The sequence below is a fragment of the Cheilinus undulatus genome, linkage group 23 (assembly GCF_018320785.1).
Source record: "Cheilinus undulatus linkage group 23, ASM1832078v1, whole genome shotgun sequence".
In the NCBI taxonomy this organism is placed as follows: Eukaryota; Metazoa; Chordata; class Actinopteri; order Labriformes; family Labridae; genus Cheilinus; species Cheilinus undulatus.
This window is the reverse complement of record NC_054887.1, coordinates 26,210,800-26,225,515: the sequence shown is the minus strand read 5'-3', so window position 1 is coordinate 26,225,515 and position 14,716 is coordinate 26,210,800. Positions and strand designations below refer to the sequence as shown.

The following is a 14,716-nucleotide window of genomic DNA, read 5'->3' as shown; positions in this document are numbered from 1 at the left end:
AAATAAATGGCTGCAATTAGCCAATTATGCAAAACTGAAACTAATTTGTAATTATGTACGAGTGTGTCTAAGGAACATCCTTTGTAAACTGGAGCACAAACTCATCTACATTTTAAGTCTTGATTTTTAATTTGAGTGTAATCTCAGCTTCAAGTTAAAGAGCAATAAGGAATCTGCTTTAGCTTAACTATGGATCCATTAGCATATGATTTTGGCATTCAGCCTTTTGCCCACAGAATTGGAGCTGTTATGTGTTATAGCTTAATTACACTCACACTCCTAATGAGGCCCATTAGCAGTGTAGACCGTCCTTCGCTAATTTGTTCTGCTTTGACCAGGAGAAAAATAGGAACAGTATCACTCTGTAATGTGATTAAGAGATAGTCCACTACTCATTAGTTACAGCCATAATGTTTTATTGCCAATAATGATACTGCAGAGCTCTGATTCAGATCCTAAAAGTAGTTCTTACCTTCGCTGTGGCTCTCGCCTGATACTCCGGACAGCCATTCACTGTAATTGTTTCGTGCATGTACTGGTACACCTGCAGGAAATGAAGAGAGACAGGTGTTGTAATGATGATTCACATGGTTGGAAGGAGAAATCCCAAGCTCTGAGTCTTCATTTCCATAGTCAAATAATGGTGCTACATTTCAGCTGGTGATTCAGACAGGCACTGCAATAAGAGGATGATGATAGAAGACTCCTGGCACTCAGGCTGTGTGGTTTTCTCTCCAGTAGTAACAGTAGTGGCGCCACTCAGAAGTACAATTCAAACACAGCAAGTACAGAGGATAGTGGTGGCTGTAGAGGAAGGACTGGGGGGGTTCTGGTAGTTTGAGTGGTGTAGGTGTATTTTTATAATAAGGTTTGGATAAGTATTAGGCTGCCACACAGTTACACCAACAGGGACTATTCCAAGATGTACTTTAATATGGAGTTGCCCCCCTTTTGCAGCTATATCAGCTTCCACTCCTCTTGAGAGACTTTCCATGAGATTTTAGAGTGTTTTGTGGGAATTTGTGCCCATTCATTCTGCAGAGCATTTATGAAGTAAGGCACTGATATTAGACAAGGCGGCCTGGCTCGCAACCTCTAGTCCAGTTCATCCCAAAGCTGATGGGGTTAAGGTACTGTTCCTAAACGCTTCCGCTTTTTAATAATACCACTCACAAGCGGTCTTATTGCAAAGGTGGGATCCATCACAGTGCCATGCCTAAAGTCAATGAGCTCTTCAGAACGACCCATTTTGGGCATGATTTTATACACCTGAGGCAACAGGTCTGATTGAAACATCTGCAATCAGTCATTAACAGGTGTGGACAAATATTTGCCCATATAGTGTATTTCACATTCACCTGAGTAACACCCCATAGATGGTGTTTGGGAAGGGCAGAACCTTTAAAAAAAAGTATGGAGTATGACTGCTAACCTTTTTGATTTTATTTTTATTACAGGCCAATCAAAGCAACAAAAGATATGGCGTTGTATGCCATGGAATAAACTACCTAATGTGAGATCAATAGGCAGCTGTGATCAGTGTTTACTATCAGTGGAGCCAGTTGATGACTCAAACTCTTGCAAAAGTTAGTCAGAAGAAAAGCTTCCACTGACGAATGAACATGAGCCCTAATGAATTTAAACCTTTGACCTTTGACTTTCAAAATCTGATCAGAAAATCCCTCAAAGTGTTCTTGAGATACGGTCCTGATACGCAACGGTTTAACATACAGCCAAAGACCTTGAACCTTTGACCTATGACTTCCAAAATCTGATCAATTCATTGTAGAGTCTGCGTGGACGTTTGTGCAAAGTTTGTAGTATATCCCTTTAAGCTGTGGTTCCCAACTTTGGGCCTGGGCAACCCCGAGGAAGCGCCAAAGATCTTGAGGGGATATGTATATCTAACATCAGGCTAATATTAGATAAACATATATTTTCTAAAACCACGATTTGAAACATGATGTATAAGGTCAAACAAAAAGGATAAAAAAATGAAGAGGATCCATTCACTTTTCTTTTTTTTGGGGGGGAAAAAACTCAAAATCTTTGAGGTTTAAAGTTACATATATAAAAGAAAGCAGGGTTTGAAGGCCAGAAATTTACAAGAGAAAATTCCCTGGTTTAAAAAGTTTTAAATTCTGACACTAGAAACTCAAAGATGTCAAGTTTTTAAAATTTTAAATTGCAAAAGTGTTAAGTCAAAAATGCACAAAAAAACAAGCTGAAGATGGCGGTTGAATTTTTGACTTTAAAGTTTAAAAAATTGCATATTATGGTTCATGTACGTTTACTACTTTTGAAGTGAAAAAATATAGATTTTTTCTCTTTAATTTATTATTACTTACACTTAAGAGCATTGAGTGTTTTCTTGAAAATGACCAGATCCTCTATATAGTAATAATAATCTCTTTTTTTTGAGAGGCCGTGATACATTGTCATAATAATGGATGATTTATACATCGATCTTTTGTCAAGAGCAAGTTTAAGTCGGCCTATTTTCTATTTTGTTGGGATTCTGTCTGTGAAAACCTTAAAATTAAAGTTAAATTTTACTAAAGTTTAGGAACCACTGCCTTAAAGCATTCTTGAGAAATTGTGAAATGGTCCAAACAGATGCATGAAGGAACAGGACAAACAAAAATACAACTCCTCCAGCCCTGGCTTCTGCCGGCATGGAGGCATCATAAGGTCTGCTGAATTGTGTTTCAAACATGAAAACAATATAAAGATATCAGGTTTTTTTTGCTCCCAAATGAAAGACTTTGAAACATATAAAATTCCCTTTGAAAACGATGATTTCTGCAGCAGCATACCTGACAAATTAGCGAGAAAGCTCCCAGACAAAATAAGAGAACATTTCAATTACCGAATGAAGAATGATTTCGGCTGCAATAGCACCAGCTTTGAAGATTATATAAGTGTTACTGCTAATATAATCCAGCTGAATTGTGCTCTTTATTTGTGCAGCACCTTTGTGCTTGGAAAATAAAAGCCTTAGCTGAGTAAATGGAAGCCGCTGCTGACTTTGTATACAGCAGTCAGAGCCTCCAGAAGAGAGGGTTATACATTACTGCTGGGTTTGAACTGGAGCCAAGATATGGGTTTCTGTACATCCAGTTGGGTGAAAAACAAGCGTTCCTGCCTGTTTGCTGAGTCAGACAGAATCGATGTAGACAGCCGACCTTTCCGTGTCTTTAAAAGACGTCTTACAACTGAACTTGTTCAAAGAGTACAAGAGAGAATAAGAAAGAGGCAGTGTTGAATGAGTTAGTAGGGCCAGTGTACTGTACAACAAAGGCACCCTTTTAAAAACGGCCAATGAGGGCAAACTCACTACAATAGTCAAATAACTGAAACAAGGAGAACAGTGACCTGTCTGTGTAGAGTTTGCAGTTTGTTCTCCCAGTGCTTGCAAGGCTTCCCTCTGGGTTCTCCAGCCTCCTTCCCCATACCAAAGACATGCTTATTAGGCTGACAGGTAACTCAAATTACCTTTAAGGTGAGTGTGAACGTTTTTGTCTAAATGTCAGTCATGTGTTTTTGCTCGAGTCTTCTCCAATCCACATTTGTGCTGAACGGGACACTGTTTGGACCAATAAGGCCCACTTGAGGAGAACAAGGCGGTAGCTATGAGTGGGGTTTAGTTGGACTCGAAGCTGTTTCCAATGGCTGCCTCCACTGCGGTGATTAGCTTAGCTGTAGCTCCAGTGTCAGTTTTACCAGAACTCGACCACATTTCTGTATGAAATAAAGAATAAAAACAGCACTTAGAGCTTTTCATGACGGAAAAGATGTTTTCACTCTTTTCCCCGCTCTTCTTTGCCCTGCTTTGGCATTGGTTTGAAATCGTTATGGGTGAGGTAGCTCAGATAAAGCTGTAGGAAAGCAGCAGTTTAATCGGAAATTAACCACATTTCTTTTTAAAACAATAGCAAAGAGCAAAACTGAAAGTTTGTCTTGGCAGAGATGTTTTTGCACGGATCCTAACCGGGCTTGGCATCAGTTTTATTCACCGAGAAGCTCCACCATTAATAATCCATGGTAGCAGTAGCCTGTCAGCTCAAGAGAAGTGCATGCGTATAACATAGGTTTGTTGTGTCACTCTGATCCATTCCTCTAATCACCTTCCGAGAACTTCCCAAACGCTTTCTATGGGAGCTTTCCCAAATGAATGTGAAATATCCATGCAGTAGATAAATGAAACAGTCAGGTTAGCTGCATGCAAGTCTCATATCACAGTCCAATGTGAAGCCTAGCTAATGTAGCTAAGAGAATTAGCCTGGTGTCTCAATGTGTCTTTGAACATCTGCTGTGTTGCTGCAGTATCTTACCTTGTTTTTGCACTGCTTTAATATTGCATGAATCATGTATAGCTCTCAAAACGCACCATAAAAACCAAGTCATGAGGTCAAAAGAACAGAGCTCAGAGACAGGATCTGTAAGGCACAGATCTGGGGAAGGCCTTAAAAAACAAATGCTGCACTGAAGGTTTCCAAGGGTACAATGGCCTCTTTAAGTCTCAAGTGGAAGAGGTTCGGCACGACCCAGACTCTTCTGGTTGCCCGACCAAACTGAGAAATTGGGGGAGAAAGACCTTGGAGGAGACCAAGAGCCTGATGGTCACTCTAAATGAGCTCCAGAGGTCCTGTGTGGAGATGGGACAAAGTTCCAGAAGGACAATCATCATCACAGCCCTCCGCTGATCTGGGCTTTATGGCAGAGGGGCCACCCCGATGACTACTTTTAGTTGCAGGGGCATTTCGGTGTAGCTTTTAAACTTCCTCTATACTTTGAAAAAGTCTGAGCTTCAACTCTCATTTAAACAAATCAGTGAAATAGTGTTTGCCCACTAAGTGATAATGGGAGGATGAAGATAAAGGAAAATAACAGATGTGTGGGATGATTAAAAAAGTCCCAGAGGATGCATTATGGCTGCATTTATGCAACTCATTCAAAGAAAAAATATAGTTGTCAAGCCGTCCATGTACAAGCCCGTCTCTTTGTATTAATGTTACAGCAGCAGTTAATTTGGCAGAAAGGCAGTCCCGTTTTAATCAGTGTAATAATATACTGATGATTTCCTTAGTGCAAAATGAACTCAAAATTACAATCCATGACACATCAGATGTCATGGCTCTAAAAATGAATTTTAATCATCTGTTTCCGCTCTCCGGATGATGCCTCTCATCAAAGCATGGCAGCTTGCCTGGAAGGGAACACGTCTGGTATCTTTGACGTAGTGCAGAACAACAAAACAAAGGCCCCCGCTTCTCTGAAGTCATCAAAAGGATGTATACTTATAGGGTACAATCCCAGAGATATTTGTATGTAGAGATCTCAGCAAAGTGTGGAAAAATATCCATGAGCATCTGTTGTCTTGTTTGCTCATGAATCTCAAAGACGAGGGGAAAAAGAGAGGTTTGTGAGAGCGCTGATGCTCGTCTCACATTGCAACACAGATTCATATCGCTGGTGCATTCGGAGGAAAGGAGCCTGCAGTCCAAACACATACTTTCAACTCCCAAATGACATGTTTCCTGAAGACTTCTTCCACCTTTGCACTTTTCCTGGCTGAGCACAGCTTTATAGATGCTTTGAAAGGTTTGGCTCTCTGCTATCTGCCCGCAGAGAGGCTATCTTCCCTTCACTTATGCTTCCTCTTAACTCTCTTTAAACTCCTCATTACACCCATTTGTTCTACCTGAAACTGTCACTTATTCTTTTCAAACAAGGGGTCCGTATGATTACAGCTTTATTGAACAGTTAAAGTAATAGCTTTTATACTCTTAAACATTTGTCCTCATTATATAAATGTTTAGTAAAGCAGTGTTACATAAAGCACTTCGATTTCCATGTGATGTTTGATTTCTGGCTATTAAGTTGACAAAGATTGCTCTGAGTTCACTCCCAGGGTGCTTCAGTGATGGATTTTAAAACTTATTTCTCAGTTGAAGGCTTAATTGAGCACAGGGGAAGCTGCCTGTCAAACCAGCATAATACATTTTCCACTTTTTCCTCATTAGCTTGATGGAAATTTTGATATTTTTTCCTTTTTATGCAACTTGACAGTGCCAAAGCATTGTTAAAAATAACAAGAAACTAAGTTGTGATTCTTCCAGAAGTTCTGGGTGCTCACAGTGTTTGTTAAACTTTTTTGCCAGTTATTTTTATTCTGACTGAAAGTTAAAAATGTAAGGTTTGTGTATTTTAAATACCATTAAGCAGGGTTTTTATTAGCCTTATCAATGGGCTAATGGAAATCTATCTGTTTACCAAAATGTTCAAGCCTTTTTTGTCCTCAGTTATTCCATCTATCCATTTTCTTCTGCTTATCACAGACTGGGTCACAAGTGCAGCAGTTTAAGAAAGTCAGCCCAGACACCCTCAGCGACATCTTACAGCTCTTCCTGGGGCATCGGCATTCCCAGGCCAGAAGAGATACATAATCCCAGCAAGTCCTTGGTCTACCCTGGGGTCTTTTCCCACTTGGACGCTCCTGGAGGATCTCTTCCTAAACAGATGCCTGAACAACCTCAGCTGGCTCCTTTAGAGATGAAGAAGCAGCATCTGTATTTTAAGCCCCCTTCCACAACTAAAAACTCAAACCAGGGTCTGAAATGAGCACCAGCCAAGCACCAAATGTGGGAGCACATTTATTTTAGTGGCATCGATTACCCAGTGATTTTACAGTAATAAGCGATGATTTTTTAGTTATTTCTTAAGAATAATAAGTGGTAATTACCTGATAATAAGTTGGCTTGTTACCAAGTAGTAACTGTGTAATATTGGGGAGGTATTTACCTCATGATAATGTATAAATTAATAAGTAATTCCTAGTAATATTGAGGCAATTCTCTGATGATTCGGTGGTATTTTGCCCAAACCCTACCCCCTAACCCTAATCTAACCTTACCCTTGTAATACTATGGCAATTCCTGTAATGACTTGGAAATATGGTGATAATTAGGAAGTATCCATCCATCCATTTTCTATACCGCTTATCCCGTTAGGGGTCATGGGGGGGCTGGATAAAATTATCATCTTATTTTTAAGAAATTACTTAGTAAAATACCACCTCATTACCAGAGAGAATTTCCACAATATTGTAAGTGTTAGGCTTAGGATAAGGGGGGGGGGGGGGGTTAGGGTTGGGGACAGGGGAGTTAGGGTTTGGGTAAAATGCCACCTATTTACCAAAAAAATGCCACCACATTAAAAGAGGGGAGATAGGGTTAGAGTAAGGGGAGTTAGGGTTGGGGTAAAATACCACCTAATCACCAGAGAATTTTCACAATTTCACAAGGGTTAGGTTGAGGGTAGGGTTTGGGTAAAATGCCACCTAAATACCAGAAAATATTACCAGGAATTACTTAACAATTCATACATTATCTTGAGGTAAATACTTCCTCATTATTACAGAGTAATTACTTGGTTAAATGCCAAGTTATCACTAGGTAATTACCTCCTTATTCTTAAGAAATTACTAGATAATTATTACTTATTACTTTAAATTTACCAGGTAATTAGGGCCCACTAACATTACCTGCTACAGAAAAAAACGTTATATTTGTTATAGGTTGTCCTCTGGAGATTTACATAACTATAGAAAGATGATAAAAAACAGGCTAAAAATGTTTTGTTTGAACATGTGGTATGAAGCATTTTAATTTTAATTTACAGCCTTTAGTGCACAGCAGACTGGAATGGGCTGAAAAAGTACCTGTTTATGAAAAATATATATGAATCGGGAATCAATTTGGATTGAAAAGTGATTCTAAATTGAGTCATTACCCCCAGAATCAGAATCAAGAGATACTCAAAGATTCACATCTCTAATGATTTCCAAGTATTTCAAGCTTAAAGGAGTATACACATACTAAAATTCTTCCCATATTTAAAGTTAATGCAGCACCCACAAAACCAAGTAGAAAAACAAGCTGAATGTTTTGAAAGTCAGTCTGAGGAGGCTGGCTGTCCTGGCTGTCTTCAACCTCCATCTCTAGAAACACCAACACTTTCATTCGATCTTTGCCAGCACGTTTCTGCTCCATGTTTCTCCCAGCGCAGTGAATCTGGTGAAATATGAACACGAAAAGGCAGTATTCCTAAGAGGACGCTGGTGTAGCCACCTACACGAAAGACACCACAAAGCCAGAGAAAAGAAAGAGATGCCTCATGGGCGAACTAATGTTACATCACTGCTCGTAACCATGGCTTCTTTTACTGAGTCACAGCGATGAAGAGGAGGGAGGGGGATGGGTAAAAGTGAGGTCAAGAGAGAGGCTTTAGCCTTGGTGATGTTGTTGTCAGAGGAAGAGGACTCGACAATAAACATCCCCGCTGGGCGGTGCGAACCATGACACTGAGGGAAAATATTGAACTTGCACACACCGACTTAATGTACCTTTCATCCTTTGGCTTAATGTGATGTGGGAGGCAGCTGAATCAAAATGGAGTCAACATTAAATCCTCCGCCCTCGATTTATAAAAAGAACACAGTCAATTATGTTGATTGAAAATCTCTGCCGAAGTGGAAAATCAACCTCGATGTTAACGCTGATGAAAGATGCAGTCGCTCCGGTCCTGCTTTTTTCAAACTTCCCCTGTTCGTCAAGTGGGACTCTCTAACCCAATATACTTTGAATTCCCGCTCTCCATCATTTCCAGCTGGTTAGCTCCTCCAGTCATTTCGTCTTGTGTCCTTCCTCTTCCATTTGCAAGGCTGATTGACCCTGACAACTCATTCAGGCTGATGCAGAGAGACTAACGCAGAGAATCCTCCGTCATTGATAAATGTGCCTGGGGAAAGACAACCGGCTCATCAAACTCCGTCTCATTTGTCATTTGCTGAATTTGCTCTTTTCCCTGCCGTCCACGGAGCCAATCACTTCTAACAAGCCTGATTCATGTTCTGTGAAATCTACTGCTGAAAGGATGAAAATATGGACCTAATGTACGCCTTTGACTACAGATAACATTACTATGTTCATCCTGTCAGGTGGTGCATTGGACCATGAGACTGTCAAACGAGCTTCATCGTCGTGTATGTGTGGAGGAAGGGTCAGATCACAAATCACACAAAGTCTGGATTGAAAGAAAGGTCAGCGCCAATAATGAAATGTCAAAGAGGTGCGTGTGATCAAAATTAACTGCAGGAGGGCCGGTCCTACAGTTTAACCTGAGATTTATGGCCTTTTAAATTCTAATACGTTAACACTAATGGATGGGGGGAATGAGGAGGGTGGGTGAGCAATCAAGGTAATTCCAACTTGTTTTAGAGTGTGGAGTGGGAAAAATCTACACAGGGTCTAATACAGTTTTGGGAGAGAAGTGTTGTCCCATTCTTGTCTGATACAAGATTCTAGATGCTCAATACTCCTGGGTCTTCTTTGCCAAAGTTTGATTTATGATGCTTCCTATGTTTTTATGGGTGAAAGGCCTGGTTCAGCACCCAGACTCTTCTACTGTGAAGCCATGCTGTTGTGATCAATGTGGTATGTAGCTTAGCATTGTCTTGGTGCTAATGCGACCCAATACCATCAGAGATGCAGGTTTTTGGACTGTAAACTGATGGTCCCTCTCCTCTTTAGACCTCAGGACATGTCATATGTGGTTTCCAAAAGTAATTTCAATTTTTGATTCCTCTGACCACAGCGAGGTTATCATAGTTAACTAAAACTAACTAAATAACTAAAACTAAAATTCAAAAATCATTTTAGTTAACTGAAACTAAATCTAAACTCAGCCTTACAGAAAAAATGAAAGCTAACTAAAACTGTATAGTGCGCTTACAAAACTAAACTAAAATAGAATAGAGACAAAATATTCTTAGTTTTAGTCTTTGACACAACCATATTGACAGGCACCTACACTCGAGTCTGGGGAGAGTAAAATGGCCTGAATTGATTGGTTAAGACTTCATACCGTGGCAGTTTTATGTTTGGAGTTGTATTCAAACATAATCTTTAAACAAATAAAATGAAAAGTGAAGAGTAGCCTGTTTGAATATGTTTTTTAAAAAGGTATGACATTCCCTCAGCCCTGACATGCATCTGAAAAAACTAAAACTAATAAAAATGAAACTGAAACAAAGCATTTTTGCAAAATAAAAACTAAACTAAGAACTAAAAACTAATTAAAACTAAACTGAAACCAAACACAGAAAGTGAAAACGAAATAAAAATTAATGAAAAATCCAAAACTTTTATAAATCTGACCACAGAACAGTTTTCCATTTCGCCTCAGTCCATTTTAAATGCGCTTTGGCCCTGAGAGGACAGCAGTGTTTCTGGATCATTTTCACATGTGGCTTCTTCTTTACATGACAAAGTTTTGACTTTCATTTATGAAGGGCATGATCAACTGTGTTGACAGAATTATTTCTGGAAGTGTTCCTGAGCTCATGCAGTGATTTCCCATACAGAAACATTCTTTTAATGCAGTGCTACCTGTGGGCCTGATGGTCACAAGCATCCAATACTGATCTTTAGCCTGGTCCTCTGCATAAAGATTTCTATAGATTCTCTGAATCTACAGATGACATTATGCTCCTTTTAGGAGACCCCAAAACTGAAATGCAAAATGCTGTTAAAATTGGAGCGAAGTGTGTCCGAGCTCATTAATTATTTTTTCTGGAATTTCTGTTTTTTTTTTGACTCACTCTTGTATCTTTGTTGCTGTTTGTTTGTTTTGTGTCTGTTTTGATCCTCTGTAAAGCACATTGAGTTTACAATTGTATGAAATGTGCTATATAAATACAATTGAATTGAAAATTGAATTATGAACTGTAGATGGTGGGATATTCAAAGTCTTTGCAATTTCTGAAATTGTTCTACACTATTTAAACAGTTTTTGGAGATTGATGAACCTTCGCCAGTCTTTACTTCTGAGAGGCTCTTTCTCTCTAAAATGCTGCATTTGTACCCAGTCATGTTCCTGACCTGTTGCCAGTTGCCCTAATAAGTTGCAAAATGCTCCTCTAGCTGTTTTTCATTTGTACCACTTACTTTTCCAGCCTTTGTTGTCCCTACTTTCTAATATGTGTTTCTGCCATCAAATATAAAATGAGCTAATATTTCTATGCAATGACAAAATGCTTCAGTTTCAACATCTGACGTGTTGTTTATGTTCTATTGTGAATAAAATATGGGTTTATGAGATTTGCAAGTCATAGCATTTTCTTATTTATATTTGACACAGCGCCCAACTTTTTTGGAATTGGGGTTGTATCCATCTCCTGACTTATACTCTTCAGTCAGCTTTTCTCTGAGTTTCTTGGAGTGTTCTTTTGTCTTCATGGTGTAATAGTAGCCAGGAATACTGACTAACCAGGATCTTCCAGACACAGGTGTCCTTATACACCTTTATACAATGCTCTCAGGTGATCCCATTTCACCAATAATGAGACTACTAGCACCAACTGGCTGGACCTCTGTTGAATTAGGTCAGACACTTTATAAGGGGTGGATATTTATACAATCACTACCTTCACATTACATATTTTTGTTTAACTGAGCTGACATTGCTTCACCTGTATATATTATTTAAGAAAAAAACTGTCAAGCCTTTCTAATGTACGGGTTGGAAATATTTAAAAAATTAATAATTAATGTCATCAGTTTTTGTTGCTGTGGCATTTAAACAGGTATTCATATTGTTTGTTTGACATAGTATTGTATCAGAATTCAAAATTCTGGTATCATGGCTACTCTATTGGTGATATCCGTTCAAACCACGATTTGCCGATGGCTGATGTTTGTAAACATGGCTGATATCAGCTGATCCAGATGGGACACAGATACACCTGTGCATCCCTATTAAGGATAATAGACACTGGAGTTGTCTTGGGAATTATTACCAACAATATGAAGTCATTTTGAAGCTGCTGCACATTAAAACGAACTATAATAATGGACTTGCACCAGTGGAAAACTGAAGAAGCATCTATTTATTTGATAAATGTTTGAAAAGATGTTTTTATACTGCACTTAAATGGCTAAAACTGAAGGAAAAGTATCATTGTGTGTCTTCAAAGAGCTGTTAATGTTAAAAACACGTCTATTTGTGTCTGAAATAGAGCAATGCCACGTGGTAAATGAACCCTGAGCTTGAGGATGCTCTTTCTTGTAACAAACAAACACATTCAGAATGACTCTTGCATATCAGGGCCATTAAATCCAGGCTAACTGCTGTTTTCCCACTGAGTTCCCCTCCATGCTGAGTTTGTCTCGTCTAATTGTTTCCGATTGAAGCGGAGGGCGCTTCCGGGGATGCAGCTGTGAAGAACTGTGATACTCCACAATGAGAGCTCCTTTAATGCTGTGTATAATAACAATAATAATAATAATATACAGCGTGTACTTAAAACCTGTTCTTCAGCTGGCCAAGAACCTGTCGTATCGTTGGCTCTCATAAACCTGCAATTACTCAAAAATCCCGGTGTATGAAAGATGTCCTGGGCACTGTGTTCACCCCACTCTTTGTGCGAGAAGTGGTTTGCATCTTTAGGCATCTGCTGCTCCTGCCGAGGCTCCTTTTTCAGAGGGTTTTCGAGAATCATTGTCATTGCACTCCAGCGGCTGGCACTGAGATCAGCCAGCCGTTTGCCAGACAGTGCAGTTGGTGTCAGGATGTGCCAGAGCAGAGCTGGACGCAGTGAAAGGAGCAGAGAGGAGCTTTCTTCTTTCCTGCCTCTCTACATGGTGTCAGGGGAGTTTATGTGATGCTCTGACTTTCTCCTAATTGGTGTTATTGTCAGTGTTAGTGAGGTTTTCAGAAACATACTGAGACTGGAGCTAAAAAATAAAGTAACTTCCACAGTTATAAGGTAAAGCTAATCCCAACTTTTATAAAACTAAGTAAGACAAATAACCTGATGTCTATTGCACCATTTAAGTGTATCCTGTTTAACTGATGGTCATACATTTTACAAGTAAAATACAATATGCCATAAGGGGAGTATTGCGGGTGATGAATTGAGTTTCAATTTTGATTGATTTCAGCTTCCCAGGATCTTAAAAATAGATAACTGAGCCTAAAGAATTATAGTGTAGCATGCCATATTGCACTCATTCTGTCATGTGTGGTAAACAGAGCACACCCTTTCTTCTTTAACAGCACAGCGTGCTCTGCAGTGTTGTCCCTGAAGACACCAAATGAGTGCATTCATTAAAGTGCTCAAAATTTGGTAGCAAGTGATTTAGTAGTTTAGCTACTAAGCTACTAAAAACTATGAAGGGAAATCAGTGGGAAACAAAGGGAACTGCAAAAAGCTGAGCAGCATAATCACAGATGCAGCAGCCGGGACAAGGATGGGTCTGGGTTGAGCAGAGAATTGTAGCGGACTTTGATGAGTGGGTAAATCTACCTATGACAAATTCTCTGATGAGGTGGAACTGTATTCAACACAGAATCATGTCATGCCGAAAGGCATAGGTCATTTGTGCTGGTAATGAGAGCACCATCTTACTTCTCTGTATCTGGGAGTACTAGCTCAGAGTTTTCTGGCTAATCTAGCCTATAATAGCAGCAGTATTGTGTTCATTTCAGTGTTTATTTCGTCGACTAAAACTATGACTAAAAATGTTCTTTGACAGCCTTTTTTTCCATGATACAAACTAGACTAAGACTAGACAAAGATAGATCTGTGCTGACTAAAACGGACAAAAAGTAAGTTTAGTTTTCATCAAGATGACTACAACTAGACTAAAATGTAATTTAGTTTTCATTAGACATTAAAAATCCATGATAGTTCTCCACTGTGGACAAATCTTTCAAAACACAATGCATCTGTATCTATTCAGTCTCTCATCTGTAGAAAGCAGGGACCCCAGGTTTGGCAGGGTGCATAGAACACACTACCATGATTTGGTACCAGATTCAGGCTAGAGAATAATGTTTGGACTAAAAGTAAAGACTACAATGAGAGGACTTTTTATGGACTAAAAGTAGACTAAAACTAAAAAGAGTAGAAATGACTAAAATGTGACTAAAACTAAAAGACATGTAATCAAAAGACTAAAATTAAAAATAGCTGTCAAAATTAACACTGCTGCAGGGAAGATCAATTGATTAGAGGAGGACAGCAGTGAACTATGCACAGTGGACACTTTTGTCTTTCTTCGGGACTACTCTGAAGAAATTATGAGGGTTGGATTTGATTGTTTTAGCTGAGGTTACAGTTGAGATCATCAGTCTATGAGTACATGTATGGGATTATTGTGGGTAAGACTCAATTTTCATGTGTAAGGCAGAGTTTTACAGTGGTGTTCAGTTAACAGAGTCCTGATGAGTTATTTTTTGGGACGATTTGTTGGTGTTTTAAGTCGAGGATGGTTTTGGCTGTTGTAAGCTGCTAAGTTATGGCAGCAGTTAATCTGCTAACTTAGAGCTAATGGAGCTAATGTGAAGCTAAGTGCTGTTGTTTATGTGTGCGCACACTGCGCAGCTGAAACGTGTTTCTTTTTTCTATTTTAGCACAGACATAAAGCTGTATCACAGTGTTCCTGTTTTGTGAGTTTTATTGCCGTTAAATGCAGGTTATTGATCAAAGATGTTGTTCTAAATGGGCAAAATTCTTAAGTGACTGCCTGTCATTTTTGCCAGAGACAATAAAGTCTAGTGGAAACTCTGACTTGTGCTATGAAAATGTCACAGACTAATACAAGGTTAGATAAACTTCAGCAGCATAGAAACAGTAAGATTTAAATCTCTG

The 14,716-nt window shown here is 39.2% G+C and overlaps 1 protein-coding gene across 1 annotated transcript in view; it reads right to left on the bottom strand.

Moving 5' to 3' along the window:
• Positions 1-14,716, bottom strand: part of lin7a (lin-7 homolog A (C. elegans)) — a 76,875-nt gene that overhangs the window by 22,372 nt on the left and 39,787 nt on the right. Inside the window, exon 3 of the mRNA XM_041780679.1 lies at positions 473-544. Coding sequence (XP_041636613.1) covers positions 473-544 — 72 coding nt within the window. The remainder of the gene's footprint in view (positions 1-472; positions 545-14,716) is intronic.